Source organism: Procambarus clarkii, chromosome 4 (genome assembly GCF_040958095.1).
Source record: "Procambarus clarkii isolate CNS0578487 chromosome 4, FALCON_Pclarkii_2.0, whole genome shotgun sequence".
In the NCBI taxonomy this organism is placed as follows: domain Eukaryota; kingdom Metazoa; phylum Arthropoda; class Malacostraca; order Decapoda; family Cambaridae; genus Procambarus; species Procambarus clarkii.
The window spans coordinates 29,662,885-29,684,533 of record NC_091153.1 but is presented as its reverse complement, the minus strand read 5'-3'; the positions used below and the strand labels follow the sequence as shown (position 1 = coordinate 29,684,533).

Below are 21,649 nucleotides of genomic sequence, written 5' to 3'. Positions count from 1 at the left end.
GAAAACACTATATAATAAATCATAAAGACCAAGGCTTAATTACTTTTTTTTAGAGGCTGTTCGCATTCTAACCGGTCGCCCTATCTACTGACATTAATGGCCAAAAATGATTAGATTAACGGGTTTCAGTAGAACACTTTCCTTGATTATGTTGACAGGGTGTTGATGATGGAAGACCTTTGGTTTCCATAACACTTCGTCCAAGAGAAATTAACAGGAGCCGAACTTGCTCCCTGCACCTCAGGTCTAACAACAATGGTTGACCACTCCCTCACCACTGACACTACTGGCCTACTTTGTCCAGATGCCAGTAAGTGATAGAAGGGTCACATTTACTTTATTTTAATACTGATAATTAAATTAATTCAAATGATATGTTTTATGATGGTAAAAGTCCAAAGACTAATGTATTTTGGAATAATTCCCAGCAGAATAGCTGGTGAATTTATAATAGTATGTGGCAATGATATCCCGTTTTCTATTGACGGAAAATTCCACTACAAGCTACATTTTCTATGGGTTAACTTGTGTATACAATGCAGCAATATTATCTGCAATTGCATTGATATTATTAAATGGTGTCGGATTTTCCGCCATAAGTCCCAGATACCCATTAAGAGTATACCATTACTCAAGCCATAGTTTTTACGACGTTACTGTACACAAATCACACTCGACATCCACTCACTACCAGAGCACCAGACGAGACTGGGCCATCTCCCACATTCCTAGTCACATCCTGCACTATTGAACATTTGCCCAACCTCTCCTTGCACCTTCGTCGGCAGATATCGTTTCTTCCTAATGAATGGCACAAAATAAACTTAATGCTTCTGTATTTTAAAACCTACAGTCATGCAAGTATTGTCCAGTCAATAATGGTGTTCGCCTATTTGCCGTGGTAGTGTCACTGAGGCCATCACAATACCTTAGTGGCTAATTACTAAGTATACTTTGAATCAGAGTATTGTTCAGCACTAAAGTAAACTATTGGTGTATGTACACAATATTCAGTTCACACAATATATGGGGTAACCTGCTCTACAGAAGTGCGCTATTGTTTTAATGTATCACTTATTTTATTATGAGTGGTAATAATATTATTTAGTCTTATTATTTTAATGATTTTCGCAAATCTTATGGACAAAATTATGAATATTTTTAAATGTTCTTTAATGATGACCAAAACAATAGAAAATTATTACTGATGCATATTTTATCTAACATATAACTTTAAAGTATTTGTTATTCAGCATTTCCCAACCACTACTTTCTCATTAAATTAATTTTTTTGAGCTCTCATTTAGTGATGATTAAGAAAATTACATATAATTGTTTGTGCTGTCACGAGTCTTAAAAATAGCCTGTTGCAAAGATAGAAGGATTTGCAACAAGAGTGCTCTGCAACCTTTTACGACCTGCCTAATGTATTTTGACGTGAAATAACATTAAGAAGCAAAGTTAGATACAAAAGGAAGGAAAATAATCTAGAACAATATTACCGAGAGCTACAAACGGAGTTAAATGAGAGCATCAGTAAACTCACACACTTAATTTTATGCACTGACCTAAGTTGACAAAGGGCTTCCAGAGGCTTAAATAATTTAATTGTAGAGGAGCGTGTAGGGAGGCGTGGTGAAGAACGTGGAGGGAGGTGTGGTGGAGGGCGAGGTTGAGGTCATGGTGGAGGGCGAGGTAGAGGGCGTGGACAGTGTTGCGGAGACTGTGGTGGAGCAGCACGGCCCTCACCCCTGCCCTCCCACCTATGGCTATCACCACCGTCTCCGGCAGCCGCCATAGTCCAGACATCTCCACCAACCTGTTTTATAGGTAAATTAAAATGTATTAAAACAACTTAGACTTCTGTCAAATGATTTGCAAATGCTAAATTACAAAATACAAATACAAATTTGTCGAGAGTAAAGACAAAATTAACACACTATCCTTCACTGGAAAGATATTTCCATTACTTTCTACAGGACAGCACTAATGTCTGCTGAATCCGGTATTACCAGGCCTACATGGTAGTGGGTAGGGACCTTAATGGGGCCTTGACGTTAATGCAAGTGGGCATGTGAGGACATAGCCAACAGGCGTCTCTTTAAAGGCGTTGCGTTTCATTTGATATCGGGAAAGTTGTTCATGAGCAAGTTTGCAGTCTCATTGATCTTATGGTATATTATTAACTTCTGGTTGGTGTCGGTAGGAGGTCACGTTTCTATCAATAACGTCGTAAAGGACATTTTCCTTCATTTTCTGATCCGTGGAAAATATGTTCCTGACGAATATTTTTGAGAGAAGGACCAGTAATGTATTACTGGCTGTTTCGTCTCATGTCTCATAACAGCTCACCCTCTTTTCGATGACATCTTCGACATATATATTACTGATCAGGAACTGCCTTACTCTTCAGAGTTCCTTATCAACATGCTACCAATTGGAGCTGTGTGCGAGGGCTAGGTTGAGATAGGCTTTGACAATACTCCGCTTGTACTCACTCTTAGCATTAAAGCTCATTGAATGTCTGTTTCCTTAGTGAAGACTGCAGTGTTAAAGCCACCATTCTTTTTCGAGACTATTACATCTAGAAAATGTAGTCTACCTCCACTCTAAATCTCGTGAGTGAACCTTAGACCTGACCTTCCCTCGAATGTACTCTTAAGCCGCAGCAAATGCTTAATATCAGGTATCTGAAGAAATATTCCGTCTACATATATACACTCTGCTTTACCTGCATATCAACAAGGACTTTTCGACGGTTCCCATGTAAAATTTAGCAAAGAGGACACCAAGGGGGGATCCCATAGCGACGCTGTTTACCAGCTTATACATGCGCCCATCAGGACTCAGGAAGGGTTCCTCTTTGGAAAATGCATCCAGTAGCTTCCTACGTGTGCCTTCTGGGATCTCAACAGGAATAAAAGCTGGATACCGATACACTTTGTCCATCATCATTCCAATAGTCTCTTTCAAGGGCACACTGGTGAACAAAGACTCCACATGAAGATACGCTCTTACCCCTGATGCCTGCGCCTTCCCCCCCCCCCTCCCTGCTATAGGTCAACAAATTCCTTTGGAATCTTAAAGATGAAAGCACGTGGCATGTACGGAGTTAGCAGTTGAGTAGCTTAGCCAGTCTGCACCTGGGTGTAGGTAGGGGCCTCGTAGCCTGGTATAGGGGCCTCGTAGCCTGGTGAATAGCGCGCAGGTCTCGTAATTCTGTGGCGCGGGTTCGATTCCCGCACGAGGCAGAAACAAATGAGCAAAGTTTCTTTCACCCTGAATGCCCCTGTTACCTAGCAGTAAATAGGTACCTGGGAGTTAGTCAGCTGTCACGGGCTGCTTCCTGGGGGTGGAGACCTGGTCGAGGACCGGGCCGCGGGGACACTAAAGCCCCGAAATCATCTCAAGATAACCTCAAGAAGGTATTTGGCTGATGATGGGTTGAAGTGGATTTCAGGTTTGTGGGTCTTGACAGTCCCACATGCTTGCCCAGGTTTGTATTCTATGGCAATGATATGAGTTCGTTGATTCGGATGAACTTCCTGATTCTATTTTGATAATAACAATGATTACAAGCTCTTCTGTTATTTTCACTTCTATGTAATTAATGGACTGTAAATTTTATGTAAAAAATCACCGTTATAAAATGTATTACATTCATGAATAAATATTTTGATTTGGTTTGATATATATTCATATTATGTACTTGGAGTACCCAGCAGTGCCCGGATCAAATTGGCTTCTCCGTCTGTGAAAGTCTTTCGGCCTCTATTTATATCTCTTTTCACTTTCTATCTGATCTCTTTCTCTCTGTTACGTTGTGTCTCTATATCTTTGTCTCTGTCTCTCAATCTCAGCATCTCCCTCTGTGTTACTGAGCCTCTCTGTATCTATGTCTCTATCTCTCAGTGCATGTCTCTCGGTCTTTCTGTCTCCTCCTGTGTGTCTCACTGTCATTGTCTCACTGCCTCCCAGCCTATATCTCTCTGCAGTAGCCTGGACACGAAAGGCGCAGAATGGTAGAGAGGAACGGTACAGTCAACAGAAGAATTTTGGTCAAGATTCTCCTAAGAAAACAGTATTACGTTTTACGATTTTGAAGCAAACAAAATTTTGGTTAAAGTTTTTTCTTCATGAAGTCGAGCCAGAAGCAAACTAATAGATAACGAAATGTTCCATACCTGGGTTGCTATGAGACCAAGCAATGTTTTACTATTTTCAATAGTGCTGACACTGATGAACCCATGTTAGGAAACTGTCCCTCAGAATTGACTGTGCAAAGTTGAATGAGGTTAGCACTATGTATCTGTATTCCATCCTCGGAAAGACAGGCATTCAGTTTTACATATAAACTAATAGGGGGAACTAAGAGGTGCATCAGTCTGTGTATATCTCCCCCACCTTCTCCTCTTCAACTCCTCTCCTTCCTTAGAGATTGAAAAGTGACTGTGTACAATCGACAGCGGAAAGTACAGGAAAATTAAGTGTGTACAAAGGACGCATTAAAGTACAGGAAAAGTGTGTACAAATGGTGCAGGAAAAACAAGTGTGTACAAATGACGCAGGCAAGTACAGGGAAAGCGAGTGTGTACAAATGACGCTGGAAAGTACAGGAAAAGTAAGTGTGTACAAAGGACGCATTAAAGTACAAAAAAGTAAGTGTGTACAAATGACGCAGACACGTACAGGAAAAACGAGTGTGTACAAATGACGCTGGAAAGTACAGGAAAAGCGAGAGTGTATAAAGGACGCAGGAAATTACAGGAAAAGGGAGTGAGTACAAAGGACGCAGTTGTTGATAGGTTATGACAATACTCCACTTGTACTCACTCTTAGTATTAAAGCACTTGTCAATGCTTGTTCCTTAGTGTACACTGCAGTGTTAAAGACACAATTCCTTTTTGAGACTATTTCATCTAGGAAATGTAGTCTACCTCTACTCTCAATCTCGCAAGTAAACCTCATTACTGACCGTCCCTCGAATGTACTCTTAAGCTGCAGCAGGTGCTTATTTCAGGTATCTGCAGAAATATGCCGTCCACATATCTACATTTGGCTTTACTCGCATGTCAACAAGGACGTTTCGACTGTTAACATGCAACTATTAGCAAAAACGACACCAAAGGGGGGACCCCATAGCGACGCTGTCTACCAGCTTATACATGCGCCCATCAGTACTCAGGAAGAATGCCTCTTTGGAACAAGCTTTGAGTAGCTTCCTAAGTGTGCCATCTGGGATGTCAACAAGAGTAAAAGCTGGATACCGGTACACTCTGTCCATCATCATTCCAATATCCTCTTGTACGGGCACATTAGTGAACATCATGATACGCTCTCACTCCTGGTGCCTTCGCCCCTCTGCTATAGGTCAACAAATTCCTTTGGAATCTTAAAGATGAAAGCGCGTATTTGTATTTGGCTGATGATGGGTCGAAGTGAATTTACAGGTTTGTGGGTCTTGACAGTCCCACATGCTAAGCCAGATTTGTACTCTATTGCAATGATATGAATTTGTTGATACGAATGAGGTTCCCGATTCTATTTTGATAATAACAATACCAATGAAGTTCGAATGAAGCTGTACTGTTATTTTCACTCCTAAGTAATTAATGTACTGTAAATTTTATGTATAAATCACAGTTATAAATGTACTACATTCATGAATAAATATTTTGATTTGGTTTGATATATACATATTATGTACATGTAATACCCAGCAGTGCCCGGATCAAACTGGTTTCTCCATCTTTGTCTTTCTGGCTCTCTATATATATCTCTTTGTCACTGTCTATCTGATCTCATTCTCATTGTAACGTTGTGTCTCTATATTTTTATCTGTCTCTCTATGTTTGCATCTCCCTCTGTGTTACTCAGCCTCTGTGTATCTATGTCTTTATCTCTCAGTGCATGTCTCTCGGTCTTTCTGTCTCAGCCTATGTGTCTCAATGTCAGTATCTCACTGTCTCCCAATCACTATCTCTCTACGGAAGCACGGATACGTATGGGGCTGGTAGGTAGAGAGGAACGATACAGTAAACAGAAGAATTTTGATCATGATTTTCCTAGGAAAACAGTTTTATGATATTTGAAGAACAAATGTTTGGTTATAGTTTGTCTTCAGGGAGTCGAGACAGAAGGAAGCTAATAGATAATGATAGGTTTGATATCGGGGTTGCTACGACATAAAGTCACGTTTTACTATTTTCAATAGTGCTGATGCTGATGAGTCCATGTTAGGCAACTGTCCCTCAGAAATAACTCCAAAGTTGGGTGAGGTTAGCACTAAGCATGTGTATTCCATCCTCGGAAAGGCAGACATCCTGTTTTGTATGTAAGCTAAAAGGGGAAGTAAGAGGTACACCCGTCTGCGTGAATCTCCCCCACATTCCCCTCCTCCCTCCCGCTCCTCCCTCCCGCTCCTCCCTTAGAGATTAAAAAGTGAGTGTGTAAAAATGACGCAGGAAATGACAGGAAAAGCAAGTGTTTACAAATGAAGCAGGAAAGTACAGCAAAAGCGAGTGAACAAAGGACGCAGGAAAGTACAGGAAAGGAGAATGTGAATAAAGATCACAGGAAAGTACAGGGAAAGCGAGTGTGTACAAATGACGCAGGATAGTATAGAGAAAGTAAGTGTGTACAGAGTACACCTAAGAGTACAGGAAAAGAATGTGTGTATAAATGACGTAAAAAGTGAAGGAAAAGCGTGTGTGCACAAAAGACGCAGAAAAGTATTGGAAAAGCGAGTGTGTACAAAGACGCAAGTGAAATAATAGTACGGATCCTGAACTGATTCTTGTATGGTAGTAAAGGAAGAGTTCCACCATTCTCGCAAATTGTTCTATAATATTTTAGAAATGTTGGGAAGAGTTCAGACACGTCTTCAACCAAAGATTTTGAACACAATATGTTTGTTTATTATTTTTTTGTTTATTCTGAATATAAAAAAGTAATTGTGAAAAATGAAATTATTCCTTATTAGAATGAATAGTTTATTCATTCGTTTATTTGCCGTAGAATAAAGGCAAATAAGAATGTAGTCGAGCATCCACTCCATATTGGTATTAAATTCACTAAACATCGTCCAGGAGTTGTCTCACTACAATAATATATATTAAGTGGTCTGAATATTGTAAAAATGTCCTAGACAGAGATATGTTTACTACTCGGTTATAAGGTACTGTGATCTTAATATCTCTTGATTGACAACATGAAATAAATATTTATAAACACTCTTTGTCAAAGTGCAATGTGATTGATCATAACCTCTTACAGTCATGAGACCATCCTAGTGATAAACATAAGTATAACAGATGAGGCATGAAGTTTTATGAGTTTCGTGATTGAATAATAAAAGACGTGTTTTTACCATTTAATTGTTCTAACTTAACGAGAAGTCGTCACAAAACATCAAGCGGTAGATGGAAACAGGGTAAGGATACCGCAACAACCTTATGTAAAGTGTATTCTTTGTGACTGCTTAAAGTAGAGTACCTGAGGGCGAGGTGCGTGGTGTTCCTGCTGGAGGTGAGGTCGAGAATAAGTCCCCGGCAGGTGGTTCTCGAGTCTCCCCACAGTCCCTGCAGGAGGTTGTCCACTGAGAGCTGATCCTGAGGTGTCTGGTGCTGACGTAAGGGGTCCACATATGATCGTTTTTGTGACACATGCTGCCAGGAGGGTGATTGGGGAGTGGCTGCACTGGAGTCTTGCAACGGGTTGTCCATTGGTGGTTGAGGCTCGTGTATGAAGAACGACTCGACGGCCACGATTACCCTGGTCCCAGCGACCCTAGTGAGGTGCCTCAAGTTTAACACCTTGTTGTCCTTATTAATTTATCGTTAACGTTGAAGGGAATGTATATACAAAGCTAAGTAAGGGAGCCGTGCGGGTTTTTTCATGGATCCTATGAAATGATTGATAATCAGCAACACAAGTTTTACAATAACCGCCGAGTTTAAAGTTCCACAACAATCAACTAAAGAGCTAATATTTCATTAACAGTGTGCACATGTATATAATGTTATTATTTCACTTAAGGGGGCATATCAAAAAATATTGTTATAAATTAAAATTGTTCAATTTGCTTATAAATTTTTTTATGATATGGTTATAGAAAGGGCTGCAACTGGTCCAAGTTTCACCATCACACCCTAAACAGAAAAGGAGAAAAAAATACACAACGTATTATGCAACGAATGTTCAACATTCTCAAATAATCTCAGGGAACATATGTGTCAACTAAAATGTCTACTATGTGCTGTAGAAGCACAAACTCTTGTAATAATTGTAATATGTATGTTCAATATATTTATATTTAATTTTTTTTCTTTTTCTTTTTTTTCTTTTTTTTTTGGGCCAATATTTTTTTCTCGTTTGTTATCAAGGGATTTGCATGAAACTTGCACACCTTGCTCAATGGATGCCTATCTGCAAGGGTGCCAATTATGAACGAAATCTGTTGAAGTCAAGCTCAGCTACAGGTGGCCGAACTTGGATCTTTATTTTACTCTGGAAAGTAATTTACACCTTCAAATTACTTCAGAGCTTTCATTTATTAATCAATTTACATGCAAATTACACCTTATATGTAGCTTTTGTGCTTCTACAGACTCTAGTAGACATTTTAGTCCAAAGTCTATTTGGTGATTTTATAAAAATTTATAAATATTATATATTGCATATTTTTTTAGTAGGGTAACTTTGAAAAATTATATTATTGCACTAAACACTTTTTTGATAAAACTGATCACTAGAATCCTTTATTATGTGCTTAATTTAATATCTGAGTGTTATAGAAATGATTTTAGTTGACACATGTGTTCCCTGAAACTATTTGAAAATTCGTTGCATAATTCGTTGTTTATTTTTTTTATCCTTTTCTGTTTAGGGTGTGATGATGAAACTTGGACCAGCTGCAGCCCTTTCTATAACCATTTCATAAAAAAATTTATAAGCAAATTGAACCACTTTTAATTTTACATCGATATGCCCCCTTAAGATTTATTGATGTGCTGATAAAAACAATGAATCAGTCACTGTAGTGCATTTACATCACTGAGTCCACTGTGACACCGAAAGTTTCCATGAGTAAACATGAAGACAAAGCATTCAGAACGTGAGGAGGCACTCAGACAGGGAGGAGCACTCAGACCAAGAGTAGGCACTCAGACAGTGAGGAGGGCCATATATCGTCGCATTTGATTATTGTGAGGTCCGCGGACCATCATATATTCATGTTACTGTAAGGCTGTAACAGATCAGGCAGCTGTAACACATGCACAAGTCTTCATCCCTTGCGTGGTCCAGGTACACCTCGGTTAAGAAATAAAGTCAACCATGGAAAGAGTATACACAAGAGGTAACAAAAGTCGGGCTACAATGGGATCACAAATATAAATACTTTGCGATCTTCCTGGAGTGGCCAGAGGATAGATGACTAAACCTTGTGGATGCTTGCCGTTATGGCGGAGGTTCAGACCAGTTGTCTAGTGTGTAAGGGAGCCAACTAATGTGGTTGGAACCAACTAGAAGCAATATATGTGCACAAGCATGATAAGCAAATATTACCTTATAGCAAAAGCCATAATGGCACATTATTTTAAATTATGTTAACTACCGCGACCTCAAAACAGGTACAATTTTTTGGCAAACAAAAGAACAATTTAGTAATAATGCCACCGCCGATTCGTGCTCTACGAACTTGAAAGGTCTTGAAATACTTAGTTTTTCATGTATGCATAAATAAGAATTTTTTTACTTCAGATGCATGTCCTCGGAACACTGTTGCAGGTCCCACTAATCTACCGGCCAGCCTCACCAGGGATGGTATTTTCTGGTGACAGTACTCTACAGGAAGGTGGTTGGATGGCTGCTGATCTTAATATGAGAAATATTTCGTATGTTGTAGGTGGACTTTAATTGTAATTAATTCATTCATCACTACAGATCACATATATTAACGCTTCAGTATTATATATTGGAGAGATAATTGGCATTTAATATATGTTTTTATCGCACAAAAGTTTGTAACTTTGATTTTATTCACCAATTTAATTTCAATTTCTTTCTTTATTATACATCCAATACCCATTTCGTGGGCGGTGGTGTAAAGGATTACAGAGGCAAATAATCGGTTCAGGAACTGAACCCTCTAGTTCGTTTAGCTAAGCAAATAAAAAAAATTGACGCTAGTTACAAAATTATTAATGTTATAAATACATGTACACAGTCTCATACATATACGTATACATATATACATACACATACATATTTAATCACCCACACAAATACACACATCAATAATCTTTTGTGTCACAAGTGATCAACAAGAGGCTCACAACAATCACTATACAAGGCAATTTACATCTATTGTGAGTCACACAATTACTAGTCTCGCTGCACAACCACCCAACTGGGTGGCAGTTTTACAGTCATGTGCATGCATTACTTACAGTAAGAAAATATTGGATACTTCGCTAAGATTTCGGGCAGCACATCATTATGAATGAAGTACTTACACATTTCTTTGGACACTATTGATGGTGTTATCTCTAAATTCCGCGGTTTTTTCACATTCCATTATATAATGACGCAAAGTATGTGAATAGTTAGTTCTGCTGACAGAGTTTACATTTAGTCAAATCTACATCAGCAGATATTATAAATTCCCCGAGGTACTTGTAGCCGAGCCTAAGCCTAGCAGTGGTAACATCTAGAAGTCTGCTAACATTATTGGATGTCCCATAGACGTGCGGTTCCTCCTGCATAATAGAATGATGATAGACGAAGTAACTGGTGTGAATTTCACTTACTCACCAGGCAATAAATCTTAGAGAATGGGGTATAAATAAAAAAGATTAAAATAAAATTGAGGTGTTTCACAATGGAACATTTTTTTTAAAGAAGTCGCAGTAATAATTAAATATAGCTAATTCACCTGAGTATGGTGGAGGTAACGGGTGAGTCACATGATGATGTGATGATCACCAGATGACAGCCGGAGAGATGGTGTTCCACTACCTGACTCACCATCACGCCCACCTTACTCATCATCCGACCTAGCATAATGCCTGTTGCCATAGGTTCCCCCAACTCCTGGCTAAATGAGGGTAAAGCACAAACCACTACCGCCACCACGGTTCCACACAAGAAATACGACATTCTGATCTGAAATTAAACAGTTCACTATCATATCCAAAATATTATTATGAATTACCAACTTTATATATATATGTATATATATATAAATATATATATATATATATATATATATATATATATATATATATATATATATATATATATATATATATATATATATATATATATATGTCGTACCTAGTAGCCAGAATGCCCTTCTCAGCCTACTATGCAAGGCCCGATTTGCCTAATAACCAAGTTTTCCTGAACTAATAAATTTTCTCTAATTTTTTTCTTATGAAATGATAAAGCTACCCATTGCATTATGTACGAAGTCAATTTTTTTTATTGGAGTTAAAATTAACGTAGATATATGACCGAACATATCCAACCCTAACTAACCTAACCTAACCTATCTTTATAAGTTAGGTTAGGTTAGGTAGCGGAAAAAGTTAGGTTAGGTAGTCGAAAAACAATTAATTCATGAAAACTCGGCTTATTAGGCAAATCGGGCCTTGTATAGTAGGCTGAGAAGTGCGTTCTGGCTACTAGGTACGACATATATATATATATATATATATATATATATATATATATATATATATATATATATATATATATATATATATATATATATATATATATATATATATATATATATATATATATATATATATATATATTATTATTAAATATGACCGAAAAAGTAAGATTAACAATTCTAACACGAATTTTCTCAATCTTTCGTACATTTCTTTTCACTGTTGGTGGTAATTCAAAAATCAATTCTACAAAATTAATTTTTATTTCTAGTCTGACGCGACACTTGAGCGCGTTTCGTAAAACTTATTACATTTTCAAAGACTTTAGTTTACACATACACAACTGAATAGAACTTACACATCTCCGATTTGTTTATATCTACATTTGAGTGAGGTGGATGGGGTGAGGTGGTATTTAATAAGGTATTAATTTCATCAACACAAGACAGAACACGAAACAATGGGTATTGAATAGAAGTGATTGTAGAAAGCCTATTGGTCCATATTTCTTGATGCTTCTATATTGGAGCGGAGTCTTGAGGTGGGTAGAATATAGTTGTGCATTAATTGGCTGTTGATTGCTGGTGTTGACTTCTTGATGTGTAGTGCCTCGCAAACGTCAAGCCGCCTGCTATCGCTGTATCTATCGATGATTTCTGTGTTGTTTACTAGGATTTCTCTGGCGATGGTTTGGTTGTGGGAAGAGATTATATGTTCCTTAATGGAGCCCTGTTGCTTATGCATCGTTAAACGCCTAGAAAGAGATGTTGTTGTCTTGCCTATATACTGTTTTTTTGGAGCTTACAGTCCCCCAAGAGGGCATTTGAAGGCATAGACGACGTTGGTCTCTTTTTAAAGCGTTCTGTTTTGTGTCTGGAGAGTTTCTCATGAGTAGGCTGGCCGTTTTTCTGGTTTTATAGTAAATCGTCAGTTGTATCCTCTGATTTTTGTCTGTAGGGATAACGTTTCTATTAACAATATCTTTCAGGACCCTTTCCTCCGTTTTATGAGCTGTGGAAAAGAAGTTCCTGTAAAATAGTCTAATAGGGGGTATAGGTGTTGTGTTGGTTGTCTCTTCAGAGGTTACATGGCGTTTCACTTTCCTTCTTATGATGGAAAGTATGCTTTAACTAGTATACCTTTTTATACCTTTTAACTTTTAAAGTATGCATAACTAGTATGCTTTAACCCACTACACCATCAGACCTTACAAAAGAAGTAGATAGTTCGAGATAAATATCTCAAACATCTCCACTTCCCGAAGGCACCAGATGAGTGTGGGGTCAGTTTGCATTTTCCATCAAGCCACTGTCAATGTGAGAGAACTCGTGTCCAGCTTATATGCCTATACTTGCATAAACCAAAAGGGAAGATTAATAATCTTTGGACAACACCCACCAGTGGGACTCGAACCCAGAAAGCACAACTACCTTCCAGTAGCTGGCATAACTAGTATGCTTTAACCCACTACACCATCAGACCTTACAAAAGAAGTAGATAGTTCGAGATATATATCTCAAACATCACAAACAGGTAGTTGTGCTTTCTGGGTTCGAGTCCCACTGGTGGGTGTTGTCCAAAGATTATTAATCTTCACTTGTGGTTTATGCAAGTATAGGCTTATATATATATATATATATATATATATATATATATATATATATATATATATATATATATATATATATATATATATATATATATGTCGTACCTAGTAGCCAGAACACACTTCTCAGCCTACTATGCAAGGCCCGATTTGCCTAATTAGCCAAGTTTTCATGAATTAATTGTTTTTCGACTACCTAACCTACCTAAGCTAACCAAACCTAACTTTTTCGGCTACCTAACCTAACCTAACCTATAAAGATAGGTTAGGTTAGGTTAGGAAGGGTTGGTTAGGTTCAGTCATATATCTACGTTAATTTTAATTCCAATTAAAAAAAATTGACCTCATACATAATAAAATGGGTAGCTTTATCATTTCATAAGGAAAAAATTAGAGAAAATATATTAAATCAGGTAAACTTGGCTTATTAGGCAAATCGGACCTTGCATAGTAGGCTGTGAAGTGCGTTCTGGCTACTAGGTACGACATATATATATATATATATATATATATATATATATATATATATATATATATATATATATATATATATATATATATATATATATATATATATATATATATATATATATATATATATATATATATATATATTTTGGTAGCAGTCTTTCCTGTAGACATATATTATTAAATATGACCGAAAAAGTAAGATTAATAATTCTAACACGAATTTTCTCAATCTTTCGTACATTACGCTTCACTGTTGGAGGTAAATCAAAAATCACTTCTCCAAAATTCATTTTTATTTCTAGTCTGACGCGACACGGGCGCGTTTCGTAAAACTTATTACATTTTCAAAGACTTCACAAATACACAACTGATTAGAACTTGCGTTTCCCTGATTTTATATCTACATTTGAGTGAGGTGGGAAGGGTGATGTGGCATTACATTTGAGTGAGGTGGGAAGGGTGATGTGGCATTAACACAAGACAGAACACTAGGGGATATTAATAGGGTATTAAAAGTATCAACACAAGACAGAACAGAAACAATGGGTATTGAATAGAAGTGTTTGTAGAAAGCCTATTGGTCCATATTTCTTGATGCTTCTATATTGGAGCGGAGTCTTGAGGTGGGTAGAATATAGTTGTGCAATAATTGGCTGTTGATTGCTGGTGTTGACTTCTTGATGTGTAGTGCCTCGCAAACGTCAAGCCGCCTGCTATCGCTGTATCTATCGATGATTTCTGTGTTGTTTACTAGGATTTCTCTGGCGATGGTTTGGTTATGGGAAGAGATTATATGTTCCTTAATGGAGCCCTGTTGTTTATGCATCGTTAAACGCCTAGAAAGAGATGTTGTTGTCTTGCCTATATACTGGGTTTTTTGGAGCTTACAGTCCCCAAGTGGGCATTTGAAGGCATAGACGACGTTAGTCTCTTTTAAAGCGTTCTGTTTTGTGTCTGGAGAGTTTCTCATGAGTAGGCTGGCCGTTTTTCTGGTTTTATAGTAAATCGTCAGTTGTATCCTCTGATTTTTGTCTGTAGGGATAACGTTTCTATTAACAATATCTTTCAGGACCCTTTCCTCTGTTTTATGAGCTGTGGAAAAGAAGTTCCTGTAAAATAGTCTAATAGGGGGTATAGGTGTTGTGTTAGTTGTCTCTTCGGAGGTTGCATGGCTTTTCACTTTCCTTCTTATGATGTCTTCGATGAAACCATTGGAGAAGCCGTTATTGACTAGGACCTGCCTTACCCTACAGAGTTCTTCGTCGACTTGCTTCCATTCTGAGCTGTGGCTGAGAGCACGGTCGACGTATGCGTTAACAACACTCCTCTTGTACCTGTCAGGGCAGTCGCTGTTGGCATTTAGGCACATTCCTATGTTTGTTTCCTTTGTGTAGACTGCAGTGTGGAAACCTCCGCCCTTTTCCATGACTGTTACATCTAGAAAAGGCAGCTTCCCATCCTTTTCCGTCTCGTAAGTGAAACGCAGCACGGAACTCTGCTCAAATGCCTCCTTCAGCTCCTGTAGATGTCTGACATCAGGTACCTGTGTAAAAATGTCGTCAACATACCTGCAGTATATGGCCGGTTTCAAGTTCATGTCGACTAAGACTTTTTGCTCGATGGTACCCATGTAGAAGTTTGCAAACAGGACACCTAGGGGAGAACCCATGGCGACCCCATCTACTTGCTTATACATGTGCCCATCCGGGCTCAAGAAGGGTGCCTCTTTAGTACAAGCTTGGAGTAGTTTCCTCAGAATACTTTCTGGCATGTCAAGAGGAGTACAGGCTGGATCACGATACACTCTGTCGGCTATCATTCCGATTGTCTCGTCCACAGGTACGTTGGTAAACAGCGATTCTACGTCCAACGAGGCTCTTATCCCTGTGGCCCGTGCGCCCCGCAGTAAGTCCACAAATTCCTTTGGAGACTTCAGGCTGAAGGCGCAAGGAACATAAGGAGTCAGCAGGCCGTTGAGTCGCTTCGCCAGTCTGTACGTGGGTGTGGGTATCTGGCTAATGATTGGCCGAAGTGGGTTTCCAGGCTTGTGCGTCTTGACATTTCCATACGCATATCCAGGTTTATATTCCCCAATGATCTTTGGCAGGTGGAGTCCGGATTTCTTGGCGTTCACAGTTTCGATCAGTTTGTTGACCTTTGCTTTTAATTCGGCTGTAGTGTCCTTCGTTACCCTTTGGAACTTAGTTTGGTCAGAGAGTATGATGTTCATTTTCGCCAGATATTCGTCTTTTTTAAGAATGACATATATTGGCGACTTGTCACCTCTCCTGACAACTATCTCCTTGTTCTCACGAAGGCTTTTAGCTGCCGCTTTAAGCTCGGGGGACAGTATGGTGCTTCTGGTGCTGACTCCTTGTGTTCCTTGCGCCTTCAGCCTGAAGTCTCCAAAGGAATTTGTGGACTTACTGCGGGGCGCACGGGCCACAGGGATAAGAGCCTCGTTGGACGTAGAATCGCTGTTTACCAACGTACCTGTGGACGAGACAATCGGAATGATAGCCGACAGAGTGTATCGTGATCCAGCCTGTACTCCTCCTGACATGCCAGAAAGTATTCTGAGGAAACTACTCCAAGCTTGTACTAAAGAGGCACCCTTCTTGAGCCCGGATGGGCACATGTATAAGCAAGTAGATGGGGTCGCCATGGGTTCTCCCCTAGGTGTCCTGTTTGCAAACTTCTACATGGGTACCATCGAGCAAAAAGTCTTAGTCGACATGAACTTGAAACCGGCCATATACTGCAGGTATGTTGACGACATTTTTACACAGGTACCTGATGTCAGACATCTACAGGAGCTGAAGGAGGCATTTGAGCAGAGTTCCGTGCTGCGTTTCACTTACGAGACGGAAAAGGATGGGAAGCTGCCTTTTCTAGATGTAACAGTCATGGAAAAGGGCGGAGGTTTCCACACTGCAGTCTACACAAAGGAAACAAACATAGGAATGTGCCTAAATGCCAACAGCGACTGCCCTGACAGGTACAAGAGGAGTGTTGTTAACGCATACGTCGACCGTGCTCTCAGCCACAGCTCAGAATGGAAGCAAGTCGACGAAGAACTCTGTAGGGTAAGGCAGGTCCTAGTCAATAACGGCTTCTCCAATGGTTTCATCGAAGACATCATAAGAAGGAAAGTGAAAAGCCATGCAACCTCCGAAGAGACAACTAACACAACACCTATACCCCCTATTAGACTATTTTACAGGAACTTCTTTTCCACAGCTCATAAAACAGAGGAAAGGGTCCTGAAAGATATTGTTAATAGAAACGTTATCCCTACAGACAAAAATCAGAGGATACAACTGACGATTTACTATAAAACCAGAAAAACGGCCAGCCTACTCATGAGAAACTCTCCAGACACAAAACAGAACGCTTTAAAAGAGACTAACGTCGTCTATGCCTTCAAATGCCCACTTGGGGACTGTAAGCTCCAAAAAACCCAGTATATAGGCAAGACAACAACATCTCTTTCTAGGCGTTTAACGATGCATAAACAACAGGGCTCCATTAAGGAACATATAATCTCTTCCCATAACCAAACCATCGCCAGAGAAATCCTAGTAAACAACACAGAAATCATCGATAGATACAGCGATAGCAGGCGGCTTGACGTTTGCGAGGCACTACACATCAAGAAGTCAACACCAGCAATCAACAGCCAATTATTGCACAACTATATTCTACCCACCTCAAGACTCCGCTCCAATATAGAAGCATCAAGAAATATGGACCAATAGGCTTTCTACAAACACTTCTATTCAATACCCATTGTTTCTGTTCTGTCTTGTGTTGATACTTTTAATACCCTATTAATATCCCCTAGTGTTCTGTCTTGTGTTAATGCCACATCACCCTTCCCACCTCACTCAAATGTAATGCCACATCACCCTTCCCACCTCACTCAAATGTAGATATAAAATCAGGGAAACGCAAGTTCTAATCAGTTGTGTATTTGTGAAGTCTTTGAAAATGTAATAAGTTTTACGAAACGCGCCCGTGTCGCGTCAGACTAGAAATAAAAATGAATTTTGGAGAAGTGATTTTTGATTTACCTCCAACAGTGAAGCGTAATGTACGAAAGATTGAGAAAATTCGTGTTAGAATTATTAATCTTACTTTTTCGGTCATATTTAATAATATATATATATATATATATATATATATATATATATATATATATATATATATATATATATATATATATATATATGTATATATATGTATATGTATATAGGGGTACCACCACTGGTTTAATTTAAGGGACCCACATCCTCGAAGAAGAAAATAAATAGTGTTCAGAGAAGACCTTGTGGAGTCTCACTGAATACTTTAATCTTTTCCTCTCCTACCACCCCTATTATTATTTTTTTGTTTTTATTTGATTTTATTGCAAAGCTACAGTTTACAGGAAACGCACACTTATATAACAATATACAAATCAGTGTTCGAAGACCTCGTCCAGCTCTTCGGGGGTCGGGTGCGTACCCAAGATACAGCATGAATTTCCCCTCTGAACAGCGACACTGAGGCGCTGGAACATGAAACTAGCCGCTCTTGGGTCTCTAGTATTCATAATGAGTTCCTCGCCCAGCTCCTTCAGGAACTTAAGTGCACATTTACCCCAGGCGCCCAGAGTCTCAGAGCCTATTGGCACGAACCTGTAACAACGTTCTAGGTCCCTGTACTTGTTAGTTTTTTGGGTCTCCCTGAAGGTGGCCGACCCACCTCCCTCAGTTGTGCAGTAAGGTAGATAGGTATCAGCCAATGTAGATGCACGCATGTAGTCACATGTAGATACACACGACCTGTTTACCTTCCCTCCACGGCTGCAGGGTGACTCCATCTGGGCGTTTTTGGCTGTTGACAGGCCTGCACAACTGAGGTTCCTTTGTACTGGGCACCCAGCTGAAGCCAAACTTCTCTTGATGATGTCATTGACTGCTTCATGTCTGGCAATCTTTCCCTGTGTCTTACGACAGATGAGACCATGGCTGCCGTATTGGTCTGCCCGTGCATGGCCGCAAATACACCGGTGATCGGTGGAGATAGGGGCGGCAAGGCGCAGGGCAACCCCAATACTTAGGGTCCGATGGTCCAGGCGGGTGCCCAAGGCGGAATTAGGGACTGACAACAGGAAGTCCCCGGCATGGGGCGCTTGCACAGCTAGAAGACGCGCTTTGTCCTTCCTGGAAGCTGTCTCCAGCAATGATGTGGCGATGTTTTCCACTATGGGGCTATCCCATTTGGACTGTTTGCAGTCATTTGGAAAAGGCGGTCGAGGATGAGAATTGACAAGAGTGTCCCACTGACCGGCTCCTTCCGCGAATTTGGGATCATGAATCCCAATGGAGTCAATCCCAATCACATTAGACAAGCCCAAGATACAGGCCGCAGGGATAAGAGCCTCGCTGGACGTAGAATCACTGTTTACCAACGTACCTGTGGTTGAAACCATCGGGATGATAGCGGACAAAGTGTATCGTGTTTCGGCCTGTACTTCTCTTGACATACCAGAGAACTTTCTAAGGAAACTACTCTAAGCTTGTACTAAAGAGGCACCCTTCTTGAGCCCGGATGGGCACATTTATAAGCAAGTAGATGGGGTCGCTATGGGTTTTCCCCTAGGTGTCCTGTTTGCGAACTTCTACATGGGTACCATCGAACAGAAGGTTTTAGTCGACATGAACTTGAAACCGGCCATATACTGCAGGTATGTTGATGACATTTTTACACAGGTACCTGATGTCAGACATCTGCAGGAGCTGAAAGAGGCATTTGAGCGGAATTCTGTGTTGCGTTTCACTTACGAGATGGAGAAGGATGGGAAGCTGCCCTTTCTAGATGTAACGGTCATGGAAAGGAGGGGAGGTTTCCACACTGCAGTCTACACTAAGGAAACAAACACAGGAATGTGCCTCAATGCCAACAGTGACTGCCAAGACAGGTACAAGAGGAGTGTTGTTAACGCTTATGTCGACCGTGCTCTCAGCCACAGCTCAGGATGGAAGCAAGTCGATGAAGAACGACTTGCTACTATAGGGAACGACTATAGGGTAAGGCAGGTCGTAGTCAACAACAGCTTCTCCAATGGTTTCGTTGAAGACATCAAAAGAAGTAAGGTGAAACGCCATGCAGCCTCTGAAGAGACAACTAACACAACACCTTTACCTCCTATTTGAATATTTTACAGGAACTTCTTTTATAGAGCTCATAAAACGGAGGAAAGGGTCCTGAAAGATATTGTTGATAGGAACGTTATCCCTACAGACAAAAATCATAAGATACAAGTGACGATTTACTATAAAACCAAAAAAACGGCCAACCTACTCATGAGAAACTCTCCAGAGACAAAGCAGAACGCTTTGAAAGAGACCAATGTCGTCTATGCCTTCAAATGCCCACTTGGGGACTGTAAGCCTCAAAGGACTCAGTACATAGGCAAGACAACAACATCTCTTTCCAGGCGATTAACGATGCTTAAGCAACAGGGCTCCATTAAGGAGCATATAATCTCTTCCCACAATCAGACCATTACCAGAGAAATCTTAACAAACAACACAGAAATCATCGATAGATACAGCGATAGCAGGCGGCTTGACATCTGCGAGGCACTACACATCAAGAAGTCAACACCAGCAATCAACAACCAATTAATGCACAACTATATTCTACCCACTTCAAGACTCCGCACCAATATAGAAGCATCAAGAAATATGGGCCAATAGGCCCTTTGCAGTTACTTCCATCCTTTCCTTTAATTTACCATATTTATACCCATTGTTTCGTGTTCTATTGTGTTGAGAGTTTTGTTCACCTCACCCAAAACTGTTGTAACATATCCCCTCACCCAAATGCAGGTATATAAGATGAAAGCTGTTGAAATGATACAATAGAACTCTGTTTAGTGTTTACAGGTTATAGTTGTGTGTATATAAACTAAAGTCTTTGAAAATGTAATAAGTTATTACGAAACGCGTTCAAGTGTTGTGTCAGACTAGAAATAAAAGTGAATTTTGGAGAATTGATTTTTCAATTACCATCGACAGTGAAAAGAAACATAAGAAATATTGAGAAAATTCGTGTTAGAATTATTAATCTTACTTTTCCGGTCATATTTAATATATATATATATATATATATATATATATATATATATATATATATATATATATATATATATATATATATATATATATATATATATATATATATATATATATATATATATATATATATATATATATATATAACTGAAAACTCACACCCCAGAAGTGACTCGAACCCATACTCCCAGAAGCAACGCAACTGGTATGTACAAGACGCCTTAATCCACTTGACCATCACGACCGGACATAATGAGGTGATAGCCGAGGCTATTTGAACCACCCCACCGCCGGCACTCGGATAGTAATCTTGGGCATAGCATTTTACCAAATCACCTCATTCTTTGGGGCACACGTGAGGAACACAAATGCGAACAAGCCTGAATGGTCCCCAGGACAATATGCAACTGAAAACTCACACCCCAGAAGTGACTCGAACCCATACTCCCAGAAGCAACGCAACTGGTATGTACAAGACGCCTTAATCCACTTGACCAGCACGACCGGACATAATGAGGTGATAGCCGAGGCTATTTGAACCACCCCACCGCCGGCACTCGGATAGTAATCTTGGGCATAGCATTTTACCAAATCACCTCATTCTTTGGGGCACACGTGAGGAACACAAATGCGAACAAGCCTGAATGGTCCCCAGGACAATATGCAACTGAAAACTCACACCCCAGAAGTGACTCGAACCCATACTCCCAGAAGCAACGCAACTGGTATGTACAAGACGCCTTAATCCACTTGACCATCACGACCGG

At 39.7% G+C, this 21,649-nt stretch overlaps 1 protein-coding gene across 2 annotated transcripts in view; it reads right to left on the bottom strand.

The window, feature by feature from the left end:
* LOC123749451 (glutamate receptor-like) overlaps positions 1–11,161 on the bottom strand; it is a 65,228-nt gene extending 54,067 nt beyond the window's left edge. For both annotated transcript variants that reach the window (XR_011230653.1, XM_069337140.1), the window contains exons 1-3: positions 10,937–11,161; positions 7,495–7,788; positions 1,569–1,819 (exon numbers count right to left, since the gene is read on the bottom strand). Coding sequence is in view for 1 of the 2 variants with exons in the window: in XM_069337140.1 (XP_069193241.1) it covers positions 1,569–1,819; positions 7,495–7,788; positions 10,937–11,160 (769 nt within the window). In the remaining variant the exon portion in view is untranslated. The remainder of the gene's footprint in view (positions 1–1,568; positions 1,820–7,494; positions 7,789–10,936) is intronic.
* Positions 11,162–21,649: the final 10,488 nt, after the last annotated feature.